The 26,037-nt window shown below is 48.5% G+C and overlaps 1 protein-coding gene across 2 annotated transcripts in view; it reads right to left on the bottom strand.

Moving 5' to 3' along the window:
- The window catches only part of LOC134896570 (cytochrome P450 2J2-like), a 129,277-nt gene that overhangs the window by 26,042 nt on the left and 77,198 nt on the right, over positions 1 to 26,037 (bottom strand). For both annotated transcript variants that reach the window (XM_063913928.1, XM_063913929.1), the window contains one exon: positions 12,422 to 12,598. In XM_063913928.1, the coding sequence (XP_063769998.1) occupies positions 12,422 to 12,598 (177 nt within the window). The remainder of the gene's footprint in view (positions 1 to 12,421; positions 12,599 to 26,037) is intronic.

Here is a 26,037-nt window from a genome sequence, read left to right as displayed (position 1 = left end):
CTCACCCCTGCTTTCCTCTCTCATCCCCTGTACCTCTCTCCCTGCTTCCCTCTCTTTCCCTGCACCTCTCACTCCCTGCTTCCCTTTCTCTTTCCCTGCACCTATCAATCCCTGCTTCCCTCTCTCATCCCCTGTACTTCTCACTCCCTGCTTTCCTCTCTCATCCCCTGTACCGATCACTCCCTGCTTCAATCTCTCACTCCCTGCTTCCTTCTCTCATCCCCTGCACCTCTCACTCCCTGCTTCCCTCTCTCCTCCCCTGCACCTCTCACTTCCTGCTTCCCTCTCTCATCCCCTGCACCTAACACTCCCTGCTTCCCTCTCTCATCTTCTGTACCTCACTCTCTTCCCCTGTACCTCTCACTCCCTGCTTCCCTCTCTCATCCCTTGCACCTATCACTCCCTGCTTCCCTCTCTCACCCCTGCTTCCCTCTCACTCCCTGCTTCCCTCTCATCCCCTGTACAGCTCTCTCCCTGCTTCCCTCTCATCTCCTGCACCTATCACTCCCTGCTTTACTCTCTCACCCCCTGCTTCCCTCTCATCCCCTGTACCACTCTCTCCCTGCTTCCCTCTCTCACCCCTGCACCTCTCACTCCCTGCTTCCCTCTCTCCTCCCCTGCACCTCTCACTTCCGGCTTCCCTCTCTCATCCCCTGCACCTATCACTCCCTGCTTCCCTCTCTCATCCCCTGTACCGCTATCTCCCTGCTTCCCTCTCTCAACCCTGCACATCTCACTCCCTGCTTTCCTCTCTCACCCCTGCAACTCTCACTCCCTGCTTCCCTCTCTCCTCCCCTGCACCTCTCACTTCCTGCTTCCCTCTCTCATCCCCTGCACCTAACACTCCCTGCTTCCCTCTCTCATCCTCTGTACCTCACTCTCTTCCCCTGTACCTCTCACTCCCTGCTTCCCTCTCTCATCCCTTGCACCTATCACTCCCTGCCTCACTCTGTCATGCCCTGCTTCCCTCTCTCAATACCTGCTTCCCTCTCTCATCCCCTGCACATACAGTATTACTCCCTGTTTCCCTCATTCATCCCCCGCACCTACAGCATTACTCCCTGATTCCCTCATTCATCCACTGCACCTATCACTTCCTGCTTCCCTCTCTCATCCCCTGTCTGCACCCATTACTCCTTGCTTCCCTCTCTCATACCCTGCACCTATCAATCCCTGCTTCCCTCTCTTACCCCCCGCACCTCTCACTCCCTGCTTTACTCTCATCCCCTGCACATCTCACTCCCTGCTTTACTCTCTAATCCCCTGCACATCTCACTCCCTGCTTCACTTTCTCATACCCTAATCACACTTCCTGCTCACACCTCATGTCTGAACTTGGGGCTGCTGCTGCCTCATCTAGAGTCTTGTGTCTCTCCAGCCACCCAGTGTCTCTCCAACTCCCCAGTGTCTTTTCAACACCCTTATCTCTCCAGCAGAGCTGTAACTCGGTGCCCCGGTAAGAAATAGTATTAGCACCCCCCGCATATTTTTTTTCTTCAAATAGGGACCTAAGGCAAGCCCTGGCACCCAGTGAAATCACTTGCTACTGCATGATGCACCTTGCCACATGATTATATATATATATATAATATACACAATTGTGTCCTCCCTTATCCATCCCATGAATGGGTTGCACGTGCAGCTGCATCACAATTGTGACTAGCGGCAAATATGAGCAAGGACTGATCAGTATACATTTATAGAAAACCTATACTTACAAAACACTTCATGCACTTCATTTGAGAGTTCTTTGTCATTTAGTTACATTATCCTTTATTTTTTTTTTAATCATATACATTTTTATTTAGAAGGACAAGCATACATTACAGCTTGATGCAGTATAATAGAAATATAAACAATAAACATATAGCTGAAAGGCCAACAGAAAAACAAATGCATAAATAGTCTCCTGGAGGACAATAAAAGGAGAAGAGTATATGGTAGTATGTCATCTCACCAAGAGACTTGGAGTATAACAATAAAAGTATCTTTGGTAAACAATAAAATAGAATATCAAAAAGGGCGTGGGCCCATTGAGGTCCGTGTTGTAATGGAGACGGAAAGTATTTAGCAAGACGGACAAGCATAGTAGGTGAGGAGGGAGAGAAAAAGAAGAAAGATCAGGAGATGAAGAAAAAGGAGGAAAAGAAGGGGAGAAGGGTCCACCTGTGAGTCAGGGACCTGAAAAGTAGAAAGGTGAAGGGGGAAGATGGAAAAAAAAAAAAAAGGGGGGGGGGGGGGATAAGGGGGAGTAATAGTAATTGTTGGACGGGACCCATATTTAGTTCAAACCTGGAAGGGGGTGATTGTGGTGCCTGTACCAAGGTAGCCAAATAGAGTGGAATTTTTGTACAGTGTTGTTTTGAAGACTGGTGATGTATTCCATATTTGCGATAAACCAAATCCTATTTATTAGTGCTTGACGGTTAGGTGATTTGGGGTTTTTCCAATTACGTGCTATTTGGTATTTGGCTGCGCAATAGATATGAAGAATCAGTTTTTTTGAGTCTCTAGGGATGCAATCGGGTGGGGCGCAAAGGAGAAGGTTAGTAGGTGAGAGAGGCACTGTCAAATCGATTAATTGAGCGGACAGCATGCGGAACCATCGCCCAGTATTGAGCAATTATTGGGCAGGACCACCAGATATGATAGAATGTGCCTACCTGACCGCAGTTCCTCCAGCAGAGGTTGGAGGGAGGTGTCAGGATAGATTCTGTGCAACCGGTCCGGCACTAAATACCATCTCGTGTATATTGTCACACACCCCTGCGTGTCTGCTGGTCGGTGTTGTGGCCTCTGCCTTCGGTGGGCCACGGGCTCCGGCGTCTGGCTGGCGCGGCTCCCGGCGGTTCTCCGGGGCATGGGCGCCGCCATGACACCCGGCATCACGTGGACGGGGGGCAGGTGACGTCATCAGACTGCTCCGCCAATCCAGCGGTGGCGGGGAATTCAAAGTCGGACGCCGGACAGAGCCTCAGTGCCTGAGTATCGTCTTTCCCTGACGTAGATGCCACCGCTCTTGTTCCCGGCAAGGATCTCTGCAGTTGTAATCCAGTGTCTCCGGCATTCCCAGCTGCCAGTTCGCTGCACCGGTTCCAGTGTATTCAGCGGCCAGTATATCTCTCTGCGGTCCAGTCACCAGTGCTCCTAGGAATCAGCGTGGCTGCGGGCCTAAATCACCGTTCTCAAGTTCTGCGAATCAACAGCGTCTAAAACCCCTGCACTTCAGTTCTTCACATTATCAGCGTCTCTGTCACCGCTCACAAGTTCTTTATCCATCTGTGCCTTTAATCATCATTTATAAGTTCCTCAAGTTATCAGTGACTTTTAAACACCACCCACAGTTTCTTCAGTTACCAGCATCTCTAATACTGCTCACAAAACCCTTCAGTGGGTCTGGACATTTCCCTCATTTATCCCTTTTTGACATTTGACTTTAAGTTGTTTTTCCCTGCAATAAAGCTCTTCAATACTTCATCAAACTCCACTGTCAGCGTCCTGTATGAGGAAATCCTATATTAGGCCTCCCCTTTTCCGGCTCAGTTGTGGTTCCTCTTCCCAACCATTGGAAGAATCCCCGAGTTCACAACACCCTCAGTCTAGGCCAGTGACATATATTATGTATGAGTTTTCGCGGATAGCTACACTGATGGAACATTGCGAGATTGCAGTGCGAATTGTATCCCACTCCTCATCCTCAACGTGTTGCCCTAGGTCTGATTCCCATGCCATCTCGTGTGGTTCAAGTGGGGGAGGTTCAGTGTTCAGGATGGATTTATATAAAAGAGAGAGAGTGCCTCTATCGGTGGGACTGTAAATGCAGAGTCTCTCAAAAGGGGAGGGAACCGGTAGTGGGTATGATAAGTTTAGAGAGGAGATGAAGTGGCGGATTTGTAGATATTGATAAAACAGAGAGTTGGGTAAATCATATGTGTTTTGCAAATCGGAAAACGATTTGATGGCATGTGTCCCTGTGAAGTGGCGGATTCTAGTGACACCTGCTAAAATCCAGGTGCGGGCCATTCCTGGAGAAAGCCCCGGGGGGAATGCTGGGTTGTTCCAAATGGGGGTCAAAGGAGAGGGGTAAGTAGATAATTTCAATTTTTTGTTCAGATTCTGCCAATTTCTAAGCGTCAGTTCTATTGTGGGTGAAAGGTGATGTGATTGAGGGTAGTGTTTTCGAGAAAGCCAAGGTAGGTTTGAAATCGACGGAATGCCTAACAAATCACTTTCTAAGTCAACCCACCTTTTAGTGTGCCTCGGGGCGTGCCAGGCGACCAACTGACTTAACCTAGTCGCATCAAGATAGTGCTGGAGGATGGGGAGGCCCAAGCCGCCATTCTGAGAATGCTTGGATAAGATATCCTGTCAGATTCTAGGCTTTTTGTGGTTCCAAATTAATTTACATAAAGTAGATTAAAGGGTACTTATAGTTTGCGGGGGGATCGGGTTTGGGAGCGTCTGAAACAAGTATACGAGTTTGGGGAGAGCATTCAGTTTTATTGCATTGATTCGCCCTATACATGAGAGAAAGTAAGATTCCCACTGATGGACATCTTTGAGGATAGAGGTGATGAGCGGAGGATAGTTAGCTCGGTAGAGAGAACTGTAGGATTTAGTAATGAAAACCCCTAAATATCTGAGCGAGTGTCTGCGCCAGGAAAAGTCAAAATTTGTTTGCAGTTGAGACTTAGCGAGTTTGGGGATGTGTAAGGAGAGGGCCTCGGATTTTGTCGGATTAATTTATATCCCGAAAGGTTGCCAAATATGGATCATTCTCGGAAGAGATTCGGAAGGGAAATAGTTGGGTTTGTCAGCGTAAGGAGAATGTCGTCAGCGAATAAGGAAATGGTGTATTGGGCATGGTTGACAGAGACCCCGGAGATGTCAGGGTTGGCCCGGATGTGATTTGCGAGGGGTTCGATTACAAGTGCGAAGATGAGAGGAGATAGCGGACACCCTTGTCGGCTTCCGTTCGAGATTTTGAAGGGATCTGACAATAAGCCGTTAGAATGTACCAATGCCGAAGGGTTCTGGTATAAGGCCTGTATGGCCTGAAGAAATTTACCTTGAAAGCCAAAACGCTGCAGAGTTTGCAGCATGAAAGGCCAGGAGACCCTGTCGAAGGCCTTCTCCGCGTCCAGAGCAAGCGCCAGAGATGGGATTTTGTGAAGATTAATGTGATGAATGACATCGGCAACACGTCTAGTATTGTCAAGCGCCTGTCTGGACGGGACAAAGCCCACCTGGTCAGGGTGTATTAGCGAGGGAAGAATAGGATTGGAATTCAGAAGTGTTATGGGACGGTAGTTAGAGAGTAGTTGGGGGTCTTTATCGGGTTTTGGGAGCACAGTAATAATAGCTTTGGTGGTGTGGGGGTGGAAGGGAGAACCTTCTAGTATAAGATTAAATACCGTTGTGAGGTGGGGAAGCAGTGCGGGTTGAAAAGTTTTATAATAAGACATCGGGAAACCATCTGGGCCTGGTGCTTTAGACGGCTTCTGACATTTGATGGCGAGATCGATTTCTTCAGTGGTGATAGGTCTATCGAGGTTCGAGGAGGTATTTGAGTCGAAACGAGGTAGATCAGAGGATGTTAAGTAGTCAGAGGTCGTTGGGTGGGTCGGGTTCAAAGGAGAAGGGGTTTCGGGCAGATTGTAGAGCCGCTCGTAGTAAGTCTTGAAAAGAGAGTTAATAGCGGCAGGGCTATATTGGAGGGAGCCGGTATCATCTTTTATAGCCGGTATAGCAGTGTGCGCTTTCCGAGCCTTCAGTCTATTGGCCAATAGTGTTTCGGCTTTGTTACTCTTTTCGTAAAATTTTTGTTTTAGCCAACGGAGAGAATGCTCAGTTCTTTCAGCGAATAAAGCGTTCAAGGCCACCCTAGCGGTCGTAAGTTGTGTATAGAGAGGGCGCGAGGGTTGTTGTTTATGTTGGGCTTCTAGGCTGTGGACTTCATCCGTAAGGGACGATCATTTTTGCTTGTGTTCCCTATTTCTATGTGATGCGTAGCTAATGATGTGACCTCTAATAACAGCTTTGTGAGCTTCCCAGATTAATGGAGTACAAGAGGAGTCGTGATATTTAAAGAGAAATAGTCAGCAATAGCTAGATAACATTTTTCTTTAACTTAGGGATCTTCAAGAGTGTTTTGTTTAATCGCCAGTTGGGTCGGGTTGTCGAGGAAGTATAAAGTGGCGGTGATGATGCAGTGGTCCTACCAAGAGTTAGTAATAATAGACGAATCTGAAATGTGTTTGGAGACCAGGGTGCCGCAGAAAAAAAGGTCAATTCGAGAGTACGACTGGTGTGGGATTGAGAAAAAGGTATAATCCCTAGCAGTGGGGTTGGGGGCCCGCCATGCATCGAAAAGGCCTGATTCACGGATATGTTTGTTTAAAGATTGGGAGGAGGAATCACGTGGGCAGGACGGGCAAGGAGATTTATCTAGGCCGGAATCTGGAATGGTGTTAAAGTCTCCCCCTAGTATTAAATATCCTTTTCTGACTTTAGTCAGTAAAAAAAAAAAACAGAGTTAAAGAAGGAGGGTTGTCTGGAATTGGGGGCGTAAACAGTGGCGATCGTGCATTCTAGATGTCCTAGTGTGCCCGTCAGGATGACATAGCGTCCGTCAATATCTGTATGGGTCGAGTGTAGGGTGAATGAGATTTTGGAATTTATCAAAATGGCTACCCCATTATGTTTCGATTGGCTTGAGGAATAGAAAGCTGTTGGGTAGTGTTTGGTGGTCAGGGTTGGATGCGACCGGGATTTAAAGTGAGTCTCCTGAATAAATACTATTCCCGCTTTAAGAGTTTGGAGAGAACGGAACAGGGACGAACGTTTCTGAGGGGTATTGAGACCCTTGACGTTCAGAGACGCCAAAATAAGATGCATCGTGGGTATTGCTTAAAGAGAGGGGGTGGGGGGAGAGGGAGAAAGAAAAGAGAGAAAAGAAAAAAAAAGGGGGGGGGGGAAATGAGGAAAGGACCCTGACTCGACAATGGGGAGAGGAAGAGAGAAAAAAAAGAAAAGAGGGAAACAGGTAATGAGAGAAAGTGTCAGGGAGGGGAGGAGTCAGTGCAGGAGTTCCTCACAACCAGCGAAGAGGAACAAGCACAGAGATTAGGATCGATTGATCCGAGGTGGAGGAGTGTCGGGTGTCGACCGTACTCCCTCCACGAAAAGAAAAAGGTGGAGGGGCGGGCCTGTAGACTAAAGCTCAATAATGCGAACTTGTGAAGTTGGTGAAGGTAATGAGGGAACACGTCCCTCCAGTGGTGTATCATGCAATATTATTGGTAGTGGCCAAGGGGTGGAAGAACCAGTGTGGAAAAGACAGGTAGTGGAAGCAAGAATAAGATTACAGTAGTATCAAGAGTAGCTAGACAGATGTCGAACTATTAGGCGGAGCCTAGCATTGGTAGCAGTAATAGTAATACTGCAGTAAAATTAACAGCAAAGTTACCATAAAACTCAACAACACATCCTGAGATATGTATATAAATGTGATGTATGCAAGAACAGTGACTACGCAACATTAAGGACCGTGTGAGTTGATTGGTCAAGGCATCTACGGCAATACATCTAGGATCAGAACAGGGTGAGAAATGGTATACAATTTGATGCAGAGATATGGATGAACTAAGGGGATAATTCCAAGTTGATCGCAGCAGGAATTTTTTTAGCAGTTGGGCAAAACCATGTGCACTGCAGGGGGGGCAGATATAACATTTGCAGAGAGAGAGAGATTTGGGTGGGTTATTTTGTTTCTGTGCAGAGTAAATACTGGCTGCTTTATTTTTACACTGCAATTTAAATTTCAGTTTGAACACACCCCACCCAAATCTAACTCTCTCTGCACATGTTATATCTGCCCCCCCCTGCAGTGCACATGGTTTTGCCCAACTGCTAACAAATTTTCTGCTGCGATCAACTCAGAATTAGGCCCTAAGTGCAGTAACACGTCAAAGTTATGCCGTTAAAACAAATACAGCCAAGAGAATATAATGTGTAAAAAAAAAAAAAGAGCAGGCTGATAGAAAAAGGGCAGGCAATATACGGTAGGCATTCAGCAATAACCTGAGTGATAAACTGGAACAGAGTAAACAGTCAGCGCAGTAACTAGAACAAGGTAACAAGTAGAGTGTTCACATAACCTCAAATGCAAGAACATTCAGGCCGGTCGAGATTCGGGATTCGGCCCAAGTGCGACAAAAAGTCCCCACCTTCTCTTAAGTCCTTGATAACGATCATTTTGCCATTGTACTCGACCAGAAGCTTGAAGGGAAATCCCCAGCGATATCGTATCCCGCGCGTGCGGAGTGCGGAAGTTAAATCCCTAAGTTCTCGTCTTTTGAGTTTTGTAGAGGGAGCCAGATCCTGAAAAAACTGCAACTTGGAATTTTCAAACAATATCAGTAGGAGAACCAGTTCTTTATCCTTGAAGCTAAGGAAGCGCATGATAACATCCCTAGGGGGATCGCCGTCACGTGGTCTGGGTCGGAGGGCCCTATGGACCCTTTCCAGGGGCATTTCTCGAGGACCGAGGCTCGGCACAAGGGTAGAGAACAGTTTGTGTAAGTAGGTCTCGAGGGCCGCTGGAGGAATAGACTCTGGGATATTGCGAATTCGGAGATTATTTCTCCTTTCACGATTTTCCAAATCCTCGTTTTTGGCGCGTAGCTCCGATATGTCCTGGATAAGATGATCGATATCCCTGACAATCTCTATGTGATCCTTTTGAAGAGTGTCTTGTCTGGATTCCAATTTAGAGGTTCTAGAGGACAAAGATGAGATGTCTGATCTGATTGAGGTAACCGCTCTGTCCAATTTGGATTCCAGCGACTCTTTAAAGTCCATTATGAGCGATTTCAAGGCCAGAATATCTTCTTTGGTCGATAGAGCAGGTGAGGAAGATGGGTCGTCTCTATCTGACGAGGATAGGCTAGGGGAAGGGGGGCCTGAGAGCGAGGAGGATTTATCACTTTTGTCGTTTTTAGTGAAATGTTGGGAGATGTCCGTTCCTGTGCGTTTTCTGGCATTTGTGGCGGATTTAGACATGGTTGTACCCCGGCAGTTGGGTCAGAGTAGAGAGGGTTAAGCAAAACACTGGTGTAGTTGGCGAGAGGGAAGTAGCGAGATGGCCGGAGAGAGGACCACTGGAGGGCAGAGTTGAGGCGTAATCAGTGGAGCATGAGGGCCTGTCAGGAGTAATGCAGGAAAAGTATGCCTGAGCACAGAAGGGGCTGCTTTATGTAGCAATTGCTGCCATAGCAGTATAGTAGGTTAAATTAAATGAGGCTCCAAAGCAGCACCTGAGAAGCAGGAGGGAAGTGATTGCCACAGGGCTCTACTTGTGATGTATTCACAATCCGTGTTTGGCAGTGGAGGAAAGGGATAAGAGACAAGCAGAGGTTCCACAGAAGTGCCGGCAGAGTCTGAGTTATTATATCCAATAGAGATAACCCAGTGGGTTATGTGATTAGTGAAGGAAGAGGCCCAGGGTCTATGGCAGGGACCACTCAGTAGCTGTACCTCACCTTTAGATGCCGCTAGCAACGGCGGGGATCACCAGCGGTGCTGCGCACGGGACCTCTTACTTCCAGGCAGCTTGTAAAAGGCTATGTTCAGCGGGAGCCCTTGCGGATGACGGCCTGGCCAGTTGCGGTGCAGTGTTCAGGGAGCTGCACATGGCAGCAGGGGTTTTCAGGGGCGTCGGACACGGCACCCCGCACTCACAGCCGACAGCCTCGGGCCTCTGCCAGCCACTATCTATCCTGGTGCTGGCAATCACAGGCAGCAGCTGCAGTCATGGCAAGCTCGCGTTCAGGGACTGCAGGGTTACTGTGTCTCTCAGTGGGTTGAAGGAGGGGGGGAACCCAGCAGCTAGTCATGGGCAAAGTGATTCACTGAACTGAGTTGAGACACATGACTCAGTTCAGTGAAGTGTCTGGAGTCAGTGTCTCGGCACATGAGTCATTACTCATTTGTATTTTAATGTATTGCAGAGACTGCACATGAATCAGTGAGTTGCCAGTGCTGGCAGATCAGTGCTGGACTCATGGAGGGAGTTATTCAGCTGCAGTGATTGTGCAGTGTATCTGGGGGAGGCAGCTGCTTATGCACTGATTGTTAATAATATATTAACATAGATTCAGTGTTATGTTGATATATTATTAATAACCACTTATTGCACACTAGTTACAGAATATGCACATTACTTCTGGCTGAGGAGAGAAAGCTTAACAGCCATGAAACACATCATTCAGTCTGTAACTAAACCAAATAAAAAATGTTTTTTTTTATTTTGCATACTTTGCTAATTGGATGATTTTAGGTGGGCTTGGATTTATTATATTATTATATTATATTATCCAGTATCTAGCCTCCAGGGAGTTTGCCACCCACAATCACATTGAGCAGGAACAGTGAGTTGAGAACACTGTACCACAGGGGCTCCACCTCCTGCAGGTTTATGCTGCATGAATCAGATCCATCCACTGAGTCTACACAGTGTACAACTGTTTCAACTCACTGGCAGACTCAGGATGAATCATGATTCATGAAATGGATCAGGCACAGCAGCACAGCACTCACTGACTGGTGAGTCGTGACTGCTCCCTCCCCCCTCCCACTGGGTGTCACCTGGTATAGCCTCTGGCTAATCACAGCTAAAGACACCCAGCAGAAGATACTGACTGAAGGACACACTGAGTTTCCTCCCTCTGGCTGAGAGAAGCTACTGCTGCAGCTGTCTCAACTCATTAAACAGTGAGTGACTCGAATCATTCATACTTCCTGATGATTTGAGTCACTGTGTTGAGACAGTGAGTCAGTAGCCATCTCTACCAGCAGCGGCACCCAGCAGGAGAGAGGATGCGGGAGCACGCCGCCGCGGCACCACCAATGGGTTCCTCCGGGACTCCGGGGCTTTTGTAGCTCTCAGCGGGTGCAGGCAGGAAGAGACCCAGCAGCGGAGGTCAGCGGGGCAGAAGATGCGGGAAAGTGCCGTCCGCGGCACCTCCAGAGGCCCCCGCCACGTCACTCCCAGACTCCAGCCCGGGTATGACGAAGGTCTCAGATGGGAGATCAGGCCCCACTCAGCACGGCCTCACAGAGGAGGCCACTAGCCTTGCGAACAGCAGCCTGTGGCAGCGGAGGTCAGGAGGAGCCCGAACAACAACACAGGGAGAGTAGTATAGAAACCTATGTCTTTTTTGATTAGCACTTTAGTATGGATGTCCATGCATTCATCTCACCCTCACTCCCCTTCCGCAGTCACATTATCCTTTATTTTAAATTACACATTTCTTAGCAGTCTGTGAGCCAGGTGCCCCGGCTGACCACCACTGAAGTGAAGGAGGAGGTGAAGTGTCCGCCAATTCGCCCAGCACATCGCACATTGTGGCTACCCCAATTTCACTGCAGGACAGCACACATAGGAAGATTGGTAAGTGACCTGCACCAGCGGGATGCTGCCAGGGTGAGACATTTCCATACCATTTATTCCAGACATTTGTGACATTTATATTTCTAATTAAAAGGGTTCTACCTGCTGTGTAGTGTCTAAGGGGCTCTAACTGGTGTAACTTGTATAAAAGAGGCTCTACCTGATGTAACGTGTATAAAATGGGCTCTACCTGGTGTAATATATATAAGGAGCTCTGCTCTACTGTGGTTTAATGTGTATAAGGAGTACTACTGTGTGGTGTAATGTGACTGACGGACACTACTGTGCGGTGTAATGTGAATTGATACTATTCTGTGGTCTTGCCCCTTCCCTATGAAGCCACTCCCCTACATTTTTGTGCACTGTCCCGGTTTTGAATGGGGGGGAGGGGGGTCACCAAAGAAAACTTTTGCCTTGGGCGCCATAAAGTCTAGAACTGGCCCTGGCAGTGACATATCGCACCACCCTAGTTACAGCTCTGCTCTCCAGCCCATAAGTGTCTCTTCAGCTCCAGCTTCCTTCTGTCTCAACAGTCCACCAGTGTATACCCAGCTCAAGCCCCATACATCCCGTCTCCAGCCCACACTCACTTGCCTTATTATGCGTGTTCTGGCTTCTCCTCTTCGCGCCACGGCAAGGAAGGAGCCCCACATCGAGCACCGCTTATATTTGGTGAGTAGTAAAATCGCATTACTAATATTGAAAGTGTTTTGTGATGGACTGTATAACTGTCAGTGACCTAAATCTGAGGAATACCAAGTATGCCTTCCATTTTATTTCAAATAAAACCTTTTGCATTAGGTTTGAGGTACCACTAACTCAAAAATATATTGTGTCACAAAATTCCTGGTGCTTCTAATATCCCCATACTTTACTGTAGAAAGTAAATTTCCATTGTAACCTAATGTTATTTGTGTAAATGTGTAATTTCCTATACAATCCCTGTTAAATAGCTAATAGTGAATGTACCTTTGCAATCTGTGCCAAATAGTGGTCAATGAGATCTTCAGGCTCCTCAGGTGGTCCATTTTCTTGGTGAATTCTGATCTCTTGCTTCACAAAATTATCTAAATATGTTTTATTTTTAAAAGTTTTCCAATGGGGACCTGGTAAATGTTTTATGAGCCATGGGAAGGCATCATACACCTGTTAGACAAAACCACAAATTAGATTAGATGACATAATTCATGGATGCACCCTGAATAATAATCTTACACAAAGGGGTGCAAATATAACAGACATATTGCACTGTTGTGGTAATATTACCACCAATGGCTATCTTAAATTTAGTAAATATTGCTAAAAGAATTTACAGAGGCACATAAACCATAATATGGCAATGTTTATCCTTAATAACATATGCAGATGTTTTATAATGTACATACTTACAAAATGCTGATTTTTGTGCACATGTGAAATGGCTGGGGAGAAGAATATGGGGGATATCCAATTAGTCGCTACAATGCTGCGGCTACGAAAATGGGGGGGGGGGGGGGGTGTCACGATTTTTTTAATTTTAGTATTGATTTTTTTTCAGCGCTATCCAATTAAATAGTGCAAAAACCCTGTTTTTTTCACGAAAATACATGTGGTCCTTGAAAATCGTGATGTGTCGCTTCAACCTCTCCTGCAGGGCTCCTGTTCCCTTGTTGCTAGCATCTTACCGCCCAATCACCTACAGCCAGTGACGTGCGTAGGGGTGAGGCAGGTGAGGCAGAGCCTTTCCTGTAATACTAAAGTTTCCGCCACAGTTTTGATTGTACAAAGAATATGGAAAATACAAAAAATATGTTAGAAATATCTTCTTTGTATTATTCTACTGAGATGTGCAGCTGGCATTTTTCGTGTTTTGTGTTTTGGTTTTGGATTCGGACGCGTTTTGGCAAAACCACCCTTTCGGGTTTTGGATTCGGATGTGTTTTGGATTCGGGTGATTTTTAAAAAAAACTCAAAAACAGCTAAAATAATAGAATTTGGGGGTAATTTTGATCCTATAGTATTATTAACCTCAATAACAATAATCTCCACTCATTTCCAGTCTATTCTGAACACCTCACACCTCACAATATTATTTTTAGTCCTAAAATTTGCACCGAGGTCGCTGGATGACTAAGCTAAGCGACCCAAGTGGGCGGCACAAACACCTGGCCCATCTAGGAGTGGCACTGCAGTGTCAGACAGGATGGCACTTAAAAAAAATAGTCCCCAAACAGCACATGATGCAAGTAGTAAATAAAAAAGGTTCAAGATGGAATTGTCCTTGGGCCCTCCCACCCTCCCTTATGTTGTATAAACAGGACATGCACACTTTAACAAACCAATCATTTCAGCGACAGGGTCTGCAACACGACTGTGGCTGAAATGATTGGTTTGTTTGGGCCCCCACCAAAAAAGAAGCAATTCATCTCTCCTTGCACAAACTGGCTCTACAGAGGCAGGATGTCATCCTCATCCTCACCCTCAGATTCCTCACCCCTTTCAGTGTGTAGATCTTCCTCCTCCTCCTCATCACAGATTATTAATTCATCCCCACTGGAATCCATTATCACAGGTCCCTGTGTACTTTCTGGAGGCAATTGCTGGTAAATGTCTCCACGGAGGAATTTATAATTCATTTTGATGAACATCATCTTCTCCACATTTTCTGGAAGTAACCTCCTACGCCGATCGCTGACAAGGTGACCGGCTGCACTAAACACTCTTTCGGAGTACACACTGGAGGGAGGGGGCAACTTAGGTAAAATAAAGCCAGTTTGTGCAAGGGCCTCCAAATTGCCTCTTTTTCCTGCCAGTATACATACGGACTGTCTGACATGCCTACAGTGATGCTGTCACCCATATAATCCTCCACCATTCGTTCAATGGCGACAGAATCATATGCAGTGACAGTAGACGACATGTCAGTAATCGTTGGCAGGTCCTTCAGTCTGGACCAAATGTCAGCACTTGCTCCTGACTGCCCTGCATCACCGCCAGCGGGTGGGTTTGGAAATTTTATCCTTTTCCTGGCAGCTCCAGTTGCAGTAGAAAATGAAGGAGGAGCTGTTGACGGGTCACGTTCCGCTTGACTTGACAATTGTCTCACCAGCAGGTCTTAGAACATCTGCAGACTTGTGTCTGCCGGAAAGAGAGATACAACATAGGCTTTAAACCTAGGATCGAGCACGGTGGCCAAAATGTAGTGCTCTGATTTCAACAGATTGACCACCCGTGAATCCCGGTTAAGCGAATGAAGGGCTCCATCCACAAGTCCCACAAGCCTAGCGGAATCGCTCCGTCTTAGCTCCTCCTTCAATTTCTCCAGCTGCTTCTGCAAAAGCCTGATGAGGGGAATGACCTGACTTAGGCTGGCAGTGTCTGAACTGACTTCACGTGTGGCAAGTTCAAAGGGTTGGAGAACCTTGCACAAGACAGAAATCATTCTCCACTGCGCTTGAGTCAGGTGTATTCCCCCTCCTTTGCCTATATCGTAGGTGGATGTATAGGCTTGAATGGGCTTTTGCTGCTCCTCCATCCTCTGAAGCATATAGAGGGTTGAATTCCACCTCGTTACCACCTCTTGCTTCAGGTGATGGCAGGGCAGGTTCAGGAGTGTTTGCTGGCGCTCCAGTCTTCGGCACGCGGTGGCTGAATGCCGAAAGTGGCCCGCAATTTTTCAGGCCACCGACAGCATCTCCTGTACGCCCCTGTCATTTTTCCAAAAATTATGCACCACCAAATTAATTGTATGTGCAAAACATGGGACGTGCTGGAATTTGCCCACATGTAATGCACGCACAATATTGGTGGCGTTGTCCGATATCACAAATCCCCAGGAGAGTCTAAGTGGGGTAAGCCAATGTGCGATGATGTCCCTCAGTTTCCGTAACAGGTTGTCAGCGGTGTGCCTCTTACGGAAAGCAGTGATACAAAGCGTAGCCTGCCTAGGAACGAGTTGGTGTTTGCGAGATGCTGCTACTGGTGCCGCCGCTGTTGTTGCTGCAGGAGGCAATACATCTACCCAGTGGGCTGTCACAGTCATATAGTCCTTAGTCTGCCCTGCTCCACTTGTCCACATGTCCGTGGTTAAGTGGACAGTGGGTACAACTGCATTTTTTAGGACACTGAGGACACTTTTTCTGACGTCTGTGTACATTCTCGGTATCGCCTGCCTACTGAAGTGGAACCTAGATGGGATTTGGTACTCGGGACACACTACCTCAAGAAATTCTCTAAGTTCCTGTGAACTAACGGTGGATACCGGACGCACGTCTAACACCAACATAGCTGTCAAGGCCTGAGTTATCCGCTTTGCAACAGGATGACTGCTGTGATATTTCATCTTCCTCGCAAAGGACTGTTGGACAGTCAATTGCTTAATGGAAGTAGTACAAGTGGTCTTCTGACTTTCCCTCTGGGATGACGATCGACTTCCAGCAGCGCCAGCAGCAACAGCAGCAGTAGGCGTTCCACTCAAGGATCCATCGGAGGAATCCCAGTTAGGAGAGGACTCGTCAGTCTTGCCAGTGACATGGACTGCAGGACTATTGGCGTTCCTGTCTAAGGAGGAAATTGACACTGAGGGAGTTGGTGGTATGGTTTGCAGGAGCTTGGGTACAGGAGGAAGAAGGGATTTAGTTGTCAGTGGACTGCTTCCGCTGTTACCCACAGTTTTTGAACTTGTCAATGACTTCTGATGAATGCGCTCCAGGTGACGTATAAGGGAGGATGTTCCTAGGTGGTTAACGTCCTTACCCCTACTTATTACGGCTTGACAAAGGCAACACACAGCTTGACAACTGTTGTCCGCATTTCTGTTGAAATAATTCCACACCGAAGAGGTGATTTTTTTGGTATTTTGACCAGGCATGTCAATGGACTTATTCATCCCACGGACAACAACTGTCTCCCCGGGTGCCTGATTTAAACAAACCACATCACCATCAGAATCCTCCTCGTCAATTTCCTCCCCAGCGCCAGCAACACCCATATCCTCATCCTGGTGTACTTCAACAGTCACATCTTCAATTTGAATATCAGGAACTGGACTGTGGGTGCTCCTTCCAGCACTTGCAGGGGGCGTGCAAATGGTGGAAGGAGCCACCTCTTCCCATCCAGTGTTAGGAAGGTCAGGCATCGCATCCGCCGACACATTTGGACTCTCCTTGGGGATTTGTGATTTAGAAGAACGCACAGTTCTTTGCTATGCTTTTGCCAGTTTAACTCTTTTCATTTTTCTAGCGGGAGGATGAGTGCTTCCATCGTCATGTGAAGCTGAACCACTAGTTATGAGGAACATAGGAGAGGGCCTTAGCCGTTTCTTGCCACTCCGTGTCGTAAATGGCATATTGGCAAGTTTACACTTCTCCTCAGACGATTTTAATTTAGATTTTTGGATCATTTTACTGAACTTTTGCTTTTTGGATTTTACATGCTCTTTACTATCACATTGGGCATCGCAAGACACTGTACTAGTATTAGTGAGCAGCACAAAAGCACTCTGGAATTGTCACCCCCCAGATACCACTGTGACTGGAATGATGATGACCGATGCACAGTCACAGGACACTACTACCACAGCACCCTACAGCAGCAAGATGCAGCACAAGACACTGTAGTAGTATTACTGAGCAGCACGATGCAGCACAAGACAATGAGCACTGATACTGAGCACTGATACTGAGAACTGACACTGAGAGAACGTAGCCACGTCCTCTCTGTACTCTCTACAATGCCCGAGTGAAAATGACGGCGACGCGCGGCTCTTTATATAGAATCCGAATCCCGCGAGAATCCGACAGCGGGATGATGACATTTTGCATCGTTCGGGTTTTCCGAGTCAGGCGGGAATAACTGAGCCAGGCTCGGAACCGTGTTTGACACGTGGAGTTCGGGGGGGTTCGGTTCTCGGCGAACCGAACCCGCTTATCTCTAATTTTTATAGTCAAAGCTCTGGAGTAAAAAGTCTATGGCAGGTGAGGCAGTGCCTCACCTGCCATAGACTTTTCTGTCTATCTTTTCTGCACATCTCTGATCAAAAGTCACCAAATTTCCAAGAGTTTATACTGCCGCATCTGTGTATAATGCCTCATGAACCCTCAGGCTCATACATTGTGTGTAAATCTGGCTCTGGTGCTAACCAGTGCCTCCTCAGCCATTTACCTCACCGTATGTCCCTGCCTACAGCACAGTGCTTCCCACCTTCGAAACTGAGAGTATCCAGCCTCACGGCTTCCAGTTGTCACACTGTGTTGACAATCCTCAGTTACTTCTCTGCCATATTCTACTTCATCACAGTTTGCTAATGCTCCTGTTCTCATTTCCTCACCAGTCTCTCCCTGTGCTAGTTGTATGGACCACCACCTGTGGGCGCTCTGCCATGAAGTCTACTTTGAGCCAGTTCTTGGTGAATACCAGAGGGCTAGTTAGTGGCTGATGAAAGGCTTCACCCAGCATCATCAGATTTCATCAAAACAAATACGCTTAACCCACACCTGTAGATTTGCCAGAATGGTGGTTGAAAATGCCTTTTGACGACTGAAGAGATGATCTACTATTTATTAGAAGAATGACATATAGTAGACAAAATACTCAGTGGCGGAACTACCAGCAGTGCAACCAGTGCATTGCACTGGGGCCCGCTGGGGTGAAGGGGCCCACAGCCGCCCGCATTACAATGAGTCACATTGACTCATTGTATGCCGTGGCCAGTGCTGTGCCCCCACCGCCAGTGTCCACAGTCACACCTCACTCAGTTGTTCTAGCGGCCTGAAGTCACAGGTTCTCGGCCAGAGCAGGAGAAGCATCCGGTCCACTCTTCTCTCTCCTTCTCTCCTCGCGTGTCTCCTCCTCCCCCAAGTCTTGGCTGCCTGCATTACTGGAACGGCCCAGCTCTCCCCTCGGCTCCTCCCCCTGCTCTTCTAGTGTGACTCCACAGGATCTGCAGGCAGCTGAGCTAAGGCGCTGGGGCACATGATGAAGTGCAAACCCTGTCCTCCCACCTCCTTTCTCACACGAGGAGCTACTCGCTCTGCACTGGAGGTGAGAGCTGTGTGTGGAGGCACTGCATCGGAGCAGCAGACTGCATCCAGAAGGCCTGGTTTATGTTCAGCAACAACTGGTGAGTTGTGCAGGGGGTGGGATGTATGGATATTAAAAGTATGGCGTGGGGTGGGGGTGTTGTAGTGTATGGCAGTGTATAGTGTATGGGACAGAGTGTCTGGCTGCTGTAGTGTATGGGGGGGAGGGTCTGGGTGCTGTAGTGTTTGGAGGGGGCCTGGGTGCTGTAGTGTATGGGGGTATCTGGGTGCTGTAGTGTATGAGGGGGTGTCTGGGTGCTGTAGTGTATGTGGGTGCTGTAGTGTATGAGGGGGTGTCTGGGTGCTGTAGTGTATAAGGGGGGTGTCTGGGTGCTGTAGTGTATGAGGGGGGTGTCTGGGTGCTGTAGTGTATGAGGGGGTGTCTGGGTGCTGTAGTGTATGAGGGGGGTGTCTGGGTGCTGTAGTGTATGAGGGTGCTGTAGTGTATGAGGGGGGTCTCTGGGTGCTGTAGTGTATGAGGGTGCTGTAGTGTATGAGGGGGTGTCTGGGTGCTGTAGTGTATGAGGGTGCTGTAGTGTATGAGGGGGGTGTCTGGGTGCTGTAGTGTATGTGGGTGCTGTAGTGTATGAGGGGGTATCTGGGTGCTGTAGTGTATGTGGGTGCTGTAGTGTATGAGGGGGGTGTCTGGGTGCTGTAGTGTATGAGGGGGTGTCTGGGTGCTGTAGTGTATGAGGGTGCTGTAGTGTATGAGGGGGGTCTCTGGGTGCTGTAGTGTATGAGGGTGCTGTAGTGAGAGGGGGGTGTCTGGGTGCTGTAGTGTATGTGGGTGCTGTAGTGTATGAGGGGGTATCTGGGTGTGTGGGTGCTGTAGTGTATGAGGGGTTGTCTGGGTGCTGTAGTGTCTGAGGGGGTATCTGGGTGCTGTAGTGTATGTGGGTGCTGTAGTGTATGAGGGGGTGTCTGGGTGCTGTAGTGTATGAGGGGGGTGTCTGGGTGCTGTAGTGTATAAGGGGGGTGTCTGGGTGCTGTAGTGTATGAGGGGGGTGTCTGGGTGCTGTAGTGTATGAGGGGGTGTCTGGGTGCTGTAGTGTATGAGGGCGCTGTAGTGTATGAGGGGGGTCTCTGGGTGCTGTAGTGTATGAGGGTGCTGTAGTGTATGAGGGGGTGTCTGGGTGCTGTAGTGTATGAGGGTGCTGTAGTGTATGAGGGGGGTGTCTGGGTGCTGTAGTGTATGTGGGTGCTGTAGTGTATGAGGGGGTATCTGGGTGCTGTAGTGTATGTGGGTGCTGTAGTGTATGAGGGGGTGTCTGGGTGCTGTAGTGTATGAGGGGGTGTCTGGGTGCTGTAGTGTATGAGGGTGCTGTAGTGTATGAGGGGGGTCTCTGGGTGCTGTAGTGTATGAGGGTGCTGTAGTGTATGAGGGGGGTGTCTGGGTGCTGTAGTGTATGTGGGTGCTGTAGTGTATGAGGGGGTATCTGGGTGTGTGGGTGCTGTAGTGTATGAGGGGGTGTCTGGGTGCTGTAGTGTCTGAGGGGGTATCTGGGTGCTGTAGTGTATGTGGGTGCTGTAGTGTATGAGGGGGTGTCTGGGTGCTGTAGTGTATGAGAAGGGGTGTCTGGGTGCTGTAGTGTATGAGGGGGGTGTCTGGGTGCTGTAGTGTATGTGGGTGCTGTAGTGTATGAGGGGGTATCTGGGTGTGTGGGTGCTGTAGTGTATGAGGGGGTGTCTGGGTGCTGTAGTGTCTGAGGGGGTATCTGGGTGCTGTAGTGTATGTGGGTGCTGTAGTGTATGAGGGGGTGTCTGGGTGCTGTAGTGTATGAGAAGGGGTGTCTGGGTGCTGTAGTGTATGAGGGGGGTGTCTGGGTGCTGTAGTGTATGTGGGTGCTGTAGTGTATGAGGGGGGTGTATGGGTGTAGTAGTGTATGAGGGGGTGTATGGGTGTTGTAGTGTATGAGGGGGGTGTCTGGGCATTGTAGTGTATGAGGGGGTGTATGGGTGTTGTAGTATATGTGGGGGGTGTCTGCGTGTTGAGGGGGAGTTGTTGTTGCTGCAGAGGTATTAGTGCTGGGTATGAGAGGGAGTGTCTTGGTGCTGCAGGGGTATTGGTAATGAATGTGTGCTTGTGTAGGTGAGGGGCACCAACCACTATTTTGCCTCCATATTTGTAGGAGGGCACAAATCTATAGTTTGCTGGGGGCGTCGTACACCCTGGCACCGTCCCTCCACCCACCCTCTGTATCATTTAGGCTGTGCTGCAGAAGAGGAGCAGCCAGCAAGGTAGATGGCAGACAAGCCGAAGAGTATGGGGGCATTGACACAATGGTGGCTGCGGCAGGACTTAAGAGTCAGGAGCAGCAGGATGATCTAGGCACCCCAGCCCCACTTGCCCTGAGGCAGAAGAAGGATGGAGTTCTGGGAAAGCCGAGGTACTGTGTATCAGTGTGTTGTGTTGTGTGGTCTGGAATGGTTTGTGGTAGATATTTACAGAATCGGGCGGGTGGGGCTCAAAGCATATTGTTGCACTGGGCCCACCACTCTCTAGTTCCGCCACTGAAAATACTAATGCATGACGTAGTTGCTGCTGGTTGCATTTTCATAATATTTAGGAGTGGAATGTAGCACACTGAATGAGCCAAAATTCACATCGGTATGCAGGCTTCTGTGCATTGGCCAATCCACCAACTAAACCCCCATCATTTATTTATTTATTGATGTTGTGAGGACAAGTGAGCTTGCTATGGTGAGTGCTGAATTCTCTATTTTGTATGTATTTGGGTAGGTGGCCATGGGCTGCATGCACCCCACCCTATGAGTGGTGAGTGCAGACACTGCACCCCGCTTCTGGGGTGGCGAGTGCTGTGGTTTTCTATATTTGTTTGTATATATATATATATATATATATATATTACACATTGTAAGTCTGTGGAGTGCTGCCTGATTTTCTTTTAACATATATTGGACCCCTACAAGTCCTAGGAGGGCACAGCAGCAAGATATATATATATATATTTCTCTAACGTCCTAGAGGATGCTGGGGACTCCGTAAGGACCATGGGGATAGACGGGCTCCGCAGGAGACATGGGCACTAAGAAAGAACTTTAGGTATGGGTGTGTACTGGCTCCTCCCTCTATGCTCCACCTCCAGACCTCAGTTTATTACTGTGCCCAGAGGAGACTGGGTGCATTACAGGGAGCTCTCCTGAGTTTCCTGAAAAGAAAGTATATTTGTTAGGTTTTTTATTTTCAGGGAGCCTGCTGGCAACAGACTCCCTGCATCGAGGGATTGAGGGGAGAGAAACAGACCTACTTCAGTGTTTAGGCTCTGTTTCTTAGGCTACTGAACACCATTAGCTCCAGAGGGATCGGTACGCAGGTCTCACCCTCGCCGTCCGTCCCGCAGCCGCGCCGCCGTCCTCCTCACAGAGCCGGAAGATAGAAGCCGGGTGAGTATGAGAAGAAAAGAAGACTTCAGAGGCGGCAGAAGACTTCAGATCTTCACTGAGGTAACGCAAAGCAGTAAAGCTGTGCGCCATTGCTCCCACACACTTCACACACGGCAGTCACTGTAAGGGTGCAGGGCGCAGGGGGGGCACCCTGGGCAGCAATATAAACCTCATTTTCTGGCAAAAGACATATACAGCTAGGCACTGTATATATAGAGAGCCCCCGCCAGTTTTTAGTATATTTCAGCGGGACAGAAGCCCGCCGTCGAGGGGGCGGGGCTTCTCCCTCAGCACTCACCAGCGCCATTTTCTCCACAGACAGCGCTAAGAGAAGCTCCCCAGACTCTCCCCTGCTTATCCACGGTGAAAGAGGGTTTCAAAGAAGAGGCGGGGCACATAATTGGCGAAAAATATATGAAATACAGCGCTACTGGGTAAACATATTGTGTGTTTTTCCTGGGGTATTAGCGCTGGGTGTGTGCTGGCATACTCTCTCTCTGTCTCACCAAAGGGCCTTGTGGGGGAACTGTCTTCAGATAAGAGGATTCCCAGAGTGTGTGGTGTGTCGGTACGTGTGTGTCGACATGTCTGAGGTAGAAGGCTCTCCTAAGGAGGAGATGGAGCAAATGTGTGTGTGTGTGTGGTGTCTCCGTCGACAACGCCGACACCTGACTGGGTGGATATGTGGAATGTTTTAAGTGCTAAGGTGAATTTATTGCACAAAAGATTAGATAACAGACAGGGAATCTACCCATGTCTGTCCCTATGTCGCAGGGACCTTCAGAGTCTCAAAAGCGCCCACTATCCAAAATAATAGACACTGATACCGACACGGAGTCTGACTCCAGTGTCGACTACGATGATGCAAAGTTACAGCCAAAACTGGCAAAAAAGTATTCAATATATGACTATTGCAATAAAAGATGTTTTGCGTATCACTGATGACCCCTCTGTCCCCGACACGAGGGTACACATGTTTAAGGGAAAGAAAGCTGAGGTAAACTTTCCCCCCTCTCATGAACTAAATGAGTTGTGTGAAAAAGCGCGGGAATCTCCAGAAAAGAAACAGCTGATTCCCAAAAAGATTCTCATGGCGTATCCTTTCCCTGCAAAGGTCAGGATACTATGGGAATCCTCCCCTAGGGTGGACAAGGCGTTGACACGTTTATCCAAAAGGTAGCGCTGCCATCCCAAGATACAGCTACACTCAGGGATCCTGCAGATCGCATGCAGGAAAGTACTTTGAAGTCCATTTACACACATTCTGGTGCATTACTCCGACCGGCGATTGCGTCGGCATGGGTTTCTAGCGCTATAGCAGCGTGGACAGATACCTTATCAGCGGAGATTGAAACCCTAGATAAGGATACCATGTTATTGACCCTAGGACATATAAAAGATGCTGTCTTATATATAAGAGATGCTCAAAGAGACATTGGTCTACTGGGTTCTAGAGTCAACGCTATGTTGATTTCTGCTAGACGTGTCCTGTGGACCATGCAATGGACAGGTGATGCCGACTCAAAGAGGCATATGGAGGTTTTACCTTACAAAGGTGAGGAATTGTGTGGAGAAGGGCTCTCGGACCTGGTCTCCACAGCTATAGCTGGTAAATCTGATTTCTCTAACGTCCTAGTGGATGCTGGGGACTCCGTAAGGACCATGGGGGGATAGACGGGCTCCGCAGGAGACATGGGCACTCCAAGAAAGAATTTGGATTCTGGTGTGCTCTGGCTCCTCCCTCTATGCCCCTCCTCCAGACCTCAGTTTGAATCTGTGCCCGGACGAGCTGGGTGCTACTTAGTGAGCTCTCCTGAGCTTGTTATAAGAAAGTATTTTATTAGTTTTTTTATTTTCAGGGAGATCTGCTGGCAACAGACTCCCTGCATCGTGGGACTGAGGGGAGAGAAGCAGCCCTACTCTTTGAAGATAGGTCCTGCTTCTTAGGCTACTGGACACCATTAGCTCCAGAGGGATCATACACAGGATCTCACCCTTTGTCGTCCGATCCCAGAGCCGCGCCGCCGTCCCCCTCGCAGAGCCGGAAGACAGAAGCCGGGTGAAAGAAGCAAGAAGACTTCGAAATCAGCGGCAGAAGACTCCAGTCTTCACTGAGGTAGCGCACAGCACTGCAGCTGTCCGCCATTGCTCCCACACTACACCCACATACTCCGGTCACTGTAGGGTGCAGGGCGCAGGGCGCAGGGGGGGGGCGCCCTGGGCAGCAATTAGGACCTCTTGGCAAAAGGTAGACATATATACAGTTGGGCACTGTATATATGTATGAGCCCCCGCCATAATAGTGTACAGAAAAGCGGGACAGAAGCCCGCCGCTGAGGGGGCGGGGCTTCTTCCTCAGCACTCACCAGCACCATTTTCTCTCCACAGCTCCGCTGAGAGGAAGCTCCCCAGGCTCTCCCCTGCAGAATCACGGTAGAAGAGGGTAAAAAGAGAGGGGGGGCACATAAATTAGGCGCAAAAACATAATATACAGCAGCTACTGGGTTAACACTAAGTTACTGTGTGATTCCTGGGACATATAGCGCTGGGGTGTGTGCTGGCATACTCCCTCTCTCTCTGTCTCTCCAAAGGGCCTTGTGGGGGAACGGTCTTCAAATAGAGCATCCCCTGTGTGTGTGGTGTGTCGGTACGCCTGTGTCGACATGTTTGACGAGGAAGGCTATGTGGAAGCAGAGCGGGAGCAAATGAATGTGGTGTCTCCGCCGACGGCGCCGACACCTGATTGGATGGATATGTGGAAGGTTTTAAATGATAATGTTAATTCCTTGCATAAAAGGTTGGATAAAGCTGAAACCTTAGGACAGTCAGGATCTCAGCCCATGCCTGATCCGATGTCGCAGAGGCCGTCAGGGTCTCAGAAGCGCCCACTATCCCAAATTGTTGACACAGATACCGACATGGATTCTGACTCCAGTGTCGATTATGATGATGCAAAGTTACAGCCTAAATTGGCTAAAGCCATCCGTTATATGATTATAGCAAAGAAGGATGTGTTGCACATCACAGAGGAAACCCCAGTCCCTGACAAGAGGGTACATATGTATGGGGAAAAAAGGCAGGAGGTGACCTTTCCCCCTTCACATGAGCTAAATGAGTTATGTGAAAAGGCTTGGGAATCTCCAGATAAAAAACAGATTTCCAAGAGGATGCTTATGGCGTATCCCTTCCCGCCAACGGACAGGTTACGCTGGGTATCTTTCCCTAGGGTGGACAAAGCTCTAACACGCTTATCCAAGAGGGTATCCCTGCCGTCACAGGATACGGCCACCCTAAAAGATGCTGCGGATAGAAAGCAAGAGGGTACCCTGAAGTCCATTTATACACATTCAGGTACCTTACTAAGGCCGGCAATTGCGTCGGCCTGGGTGTGTAGTGCTGTAGCAGCATGGACGGATACCTTATCTGAGGAACTTGATACCTTAGACAAGGATACTATATTAATGACCCTGGGGCATATAAAAGACGCTGTCCTATATATAAGAGATGCTCAAAGAGACAGTAGCCTACTGGGCTCTAGAATAAATGCAATGTCGATTTCTGCCAGAAGGGTCCTGTGGACTCGGCAATGGACAGGCGATGCCGACTCAAAAAGGCACATGGAGGTTTTACCTTACAAGGGTGAGGAATTGTTTGGGGAGGGTCTCTCGGACCTGGTCTCCACAGCTACTGCTGGAAAATCAAATTTTTTGCCATATGTTCCCTCACAACCTAAGAAAGCACCGTATTACCAAATGCAGTCCTTTCGATCACAAAAAGGCAAGAAAGTCCGAGGTGCGTCCTTTCTTGCCAGAGGCAGGGGCAGAGGAAAGAAGCTGCACAACACAGCTAGTTCCAAGGAACAGAAGTCCTCCCTGGCTTCCACTAAATCCACCGCATGACGCTGGGGCTCCACAGGCGGAGCTAGGCCCGGTAGGGGCGCGTCTCCGAAATTTCAGCCACAAGTGGGTTTACTCCCAGGTGGATCCCTGGGCAATAGAGATTGTGTCTCAGGGATACATGCTGGAATTCGAAGAGATGCCCCCTCACCGATACCTCAAATCGGCCCTGCCAGCTTCCCCATTAGAGAGGGAAATAGTGTTAGCTGCAATTCACAAATTGTAT

This window comes from Pseudophryne corroboree, chromosome 1, assembly GCF_028390025.1.
Source record: "Pseudophryne corroboree isolate aPseCor3 chromosome 1, aPseCor3.hap2, whole genome shotgun sequence".
In the NCBI taxonomy this organism is placed as follows: domain Eukaryota; kingdom Metazoa; phylum Chordata; class Amphibia; order Anura; family Myobatrachidae; genus Pseudophryne; species Pseudophryne corroboree.
Note: the sequence above shows the minus strand (reverse complement) of the source record. Positions and strands in the feature narration are given on the sequence as shown.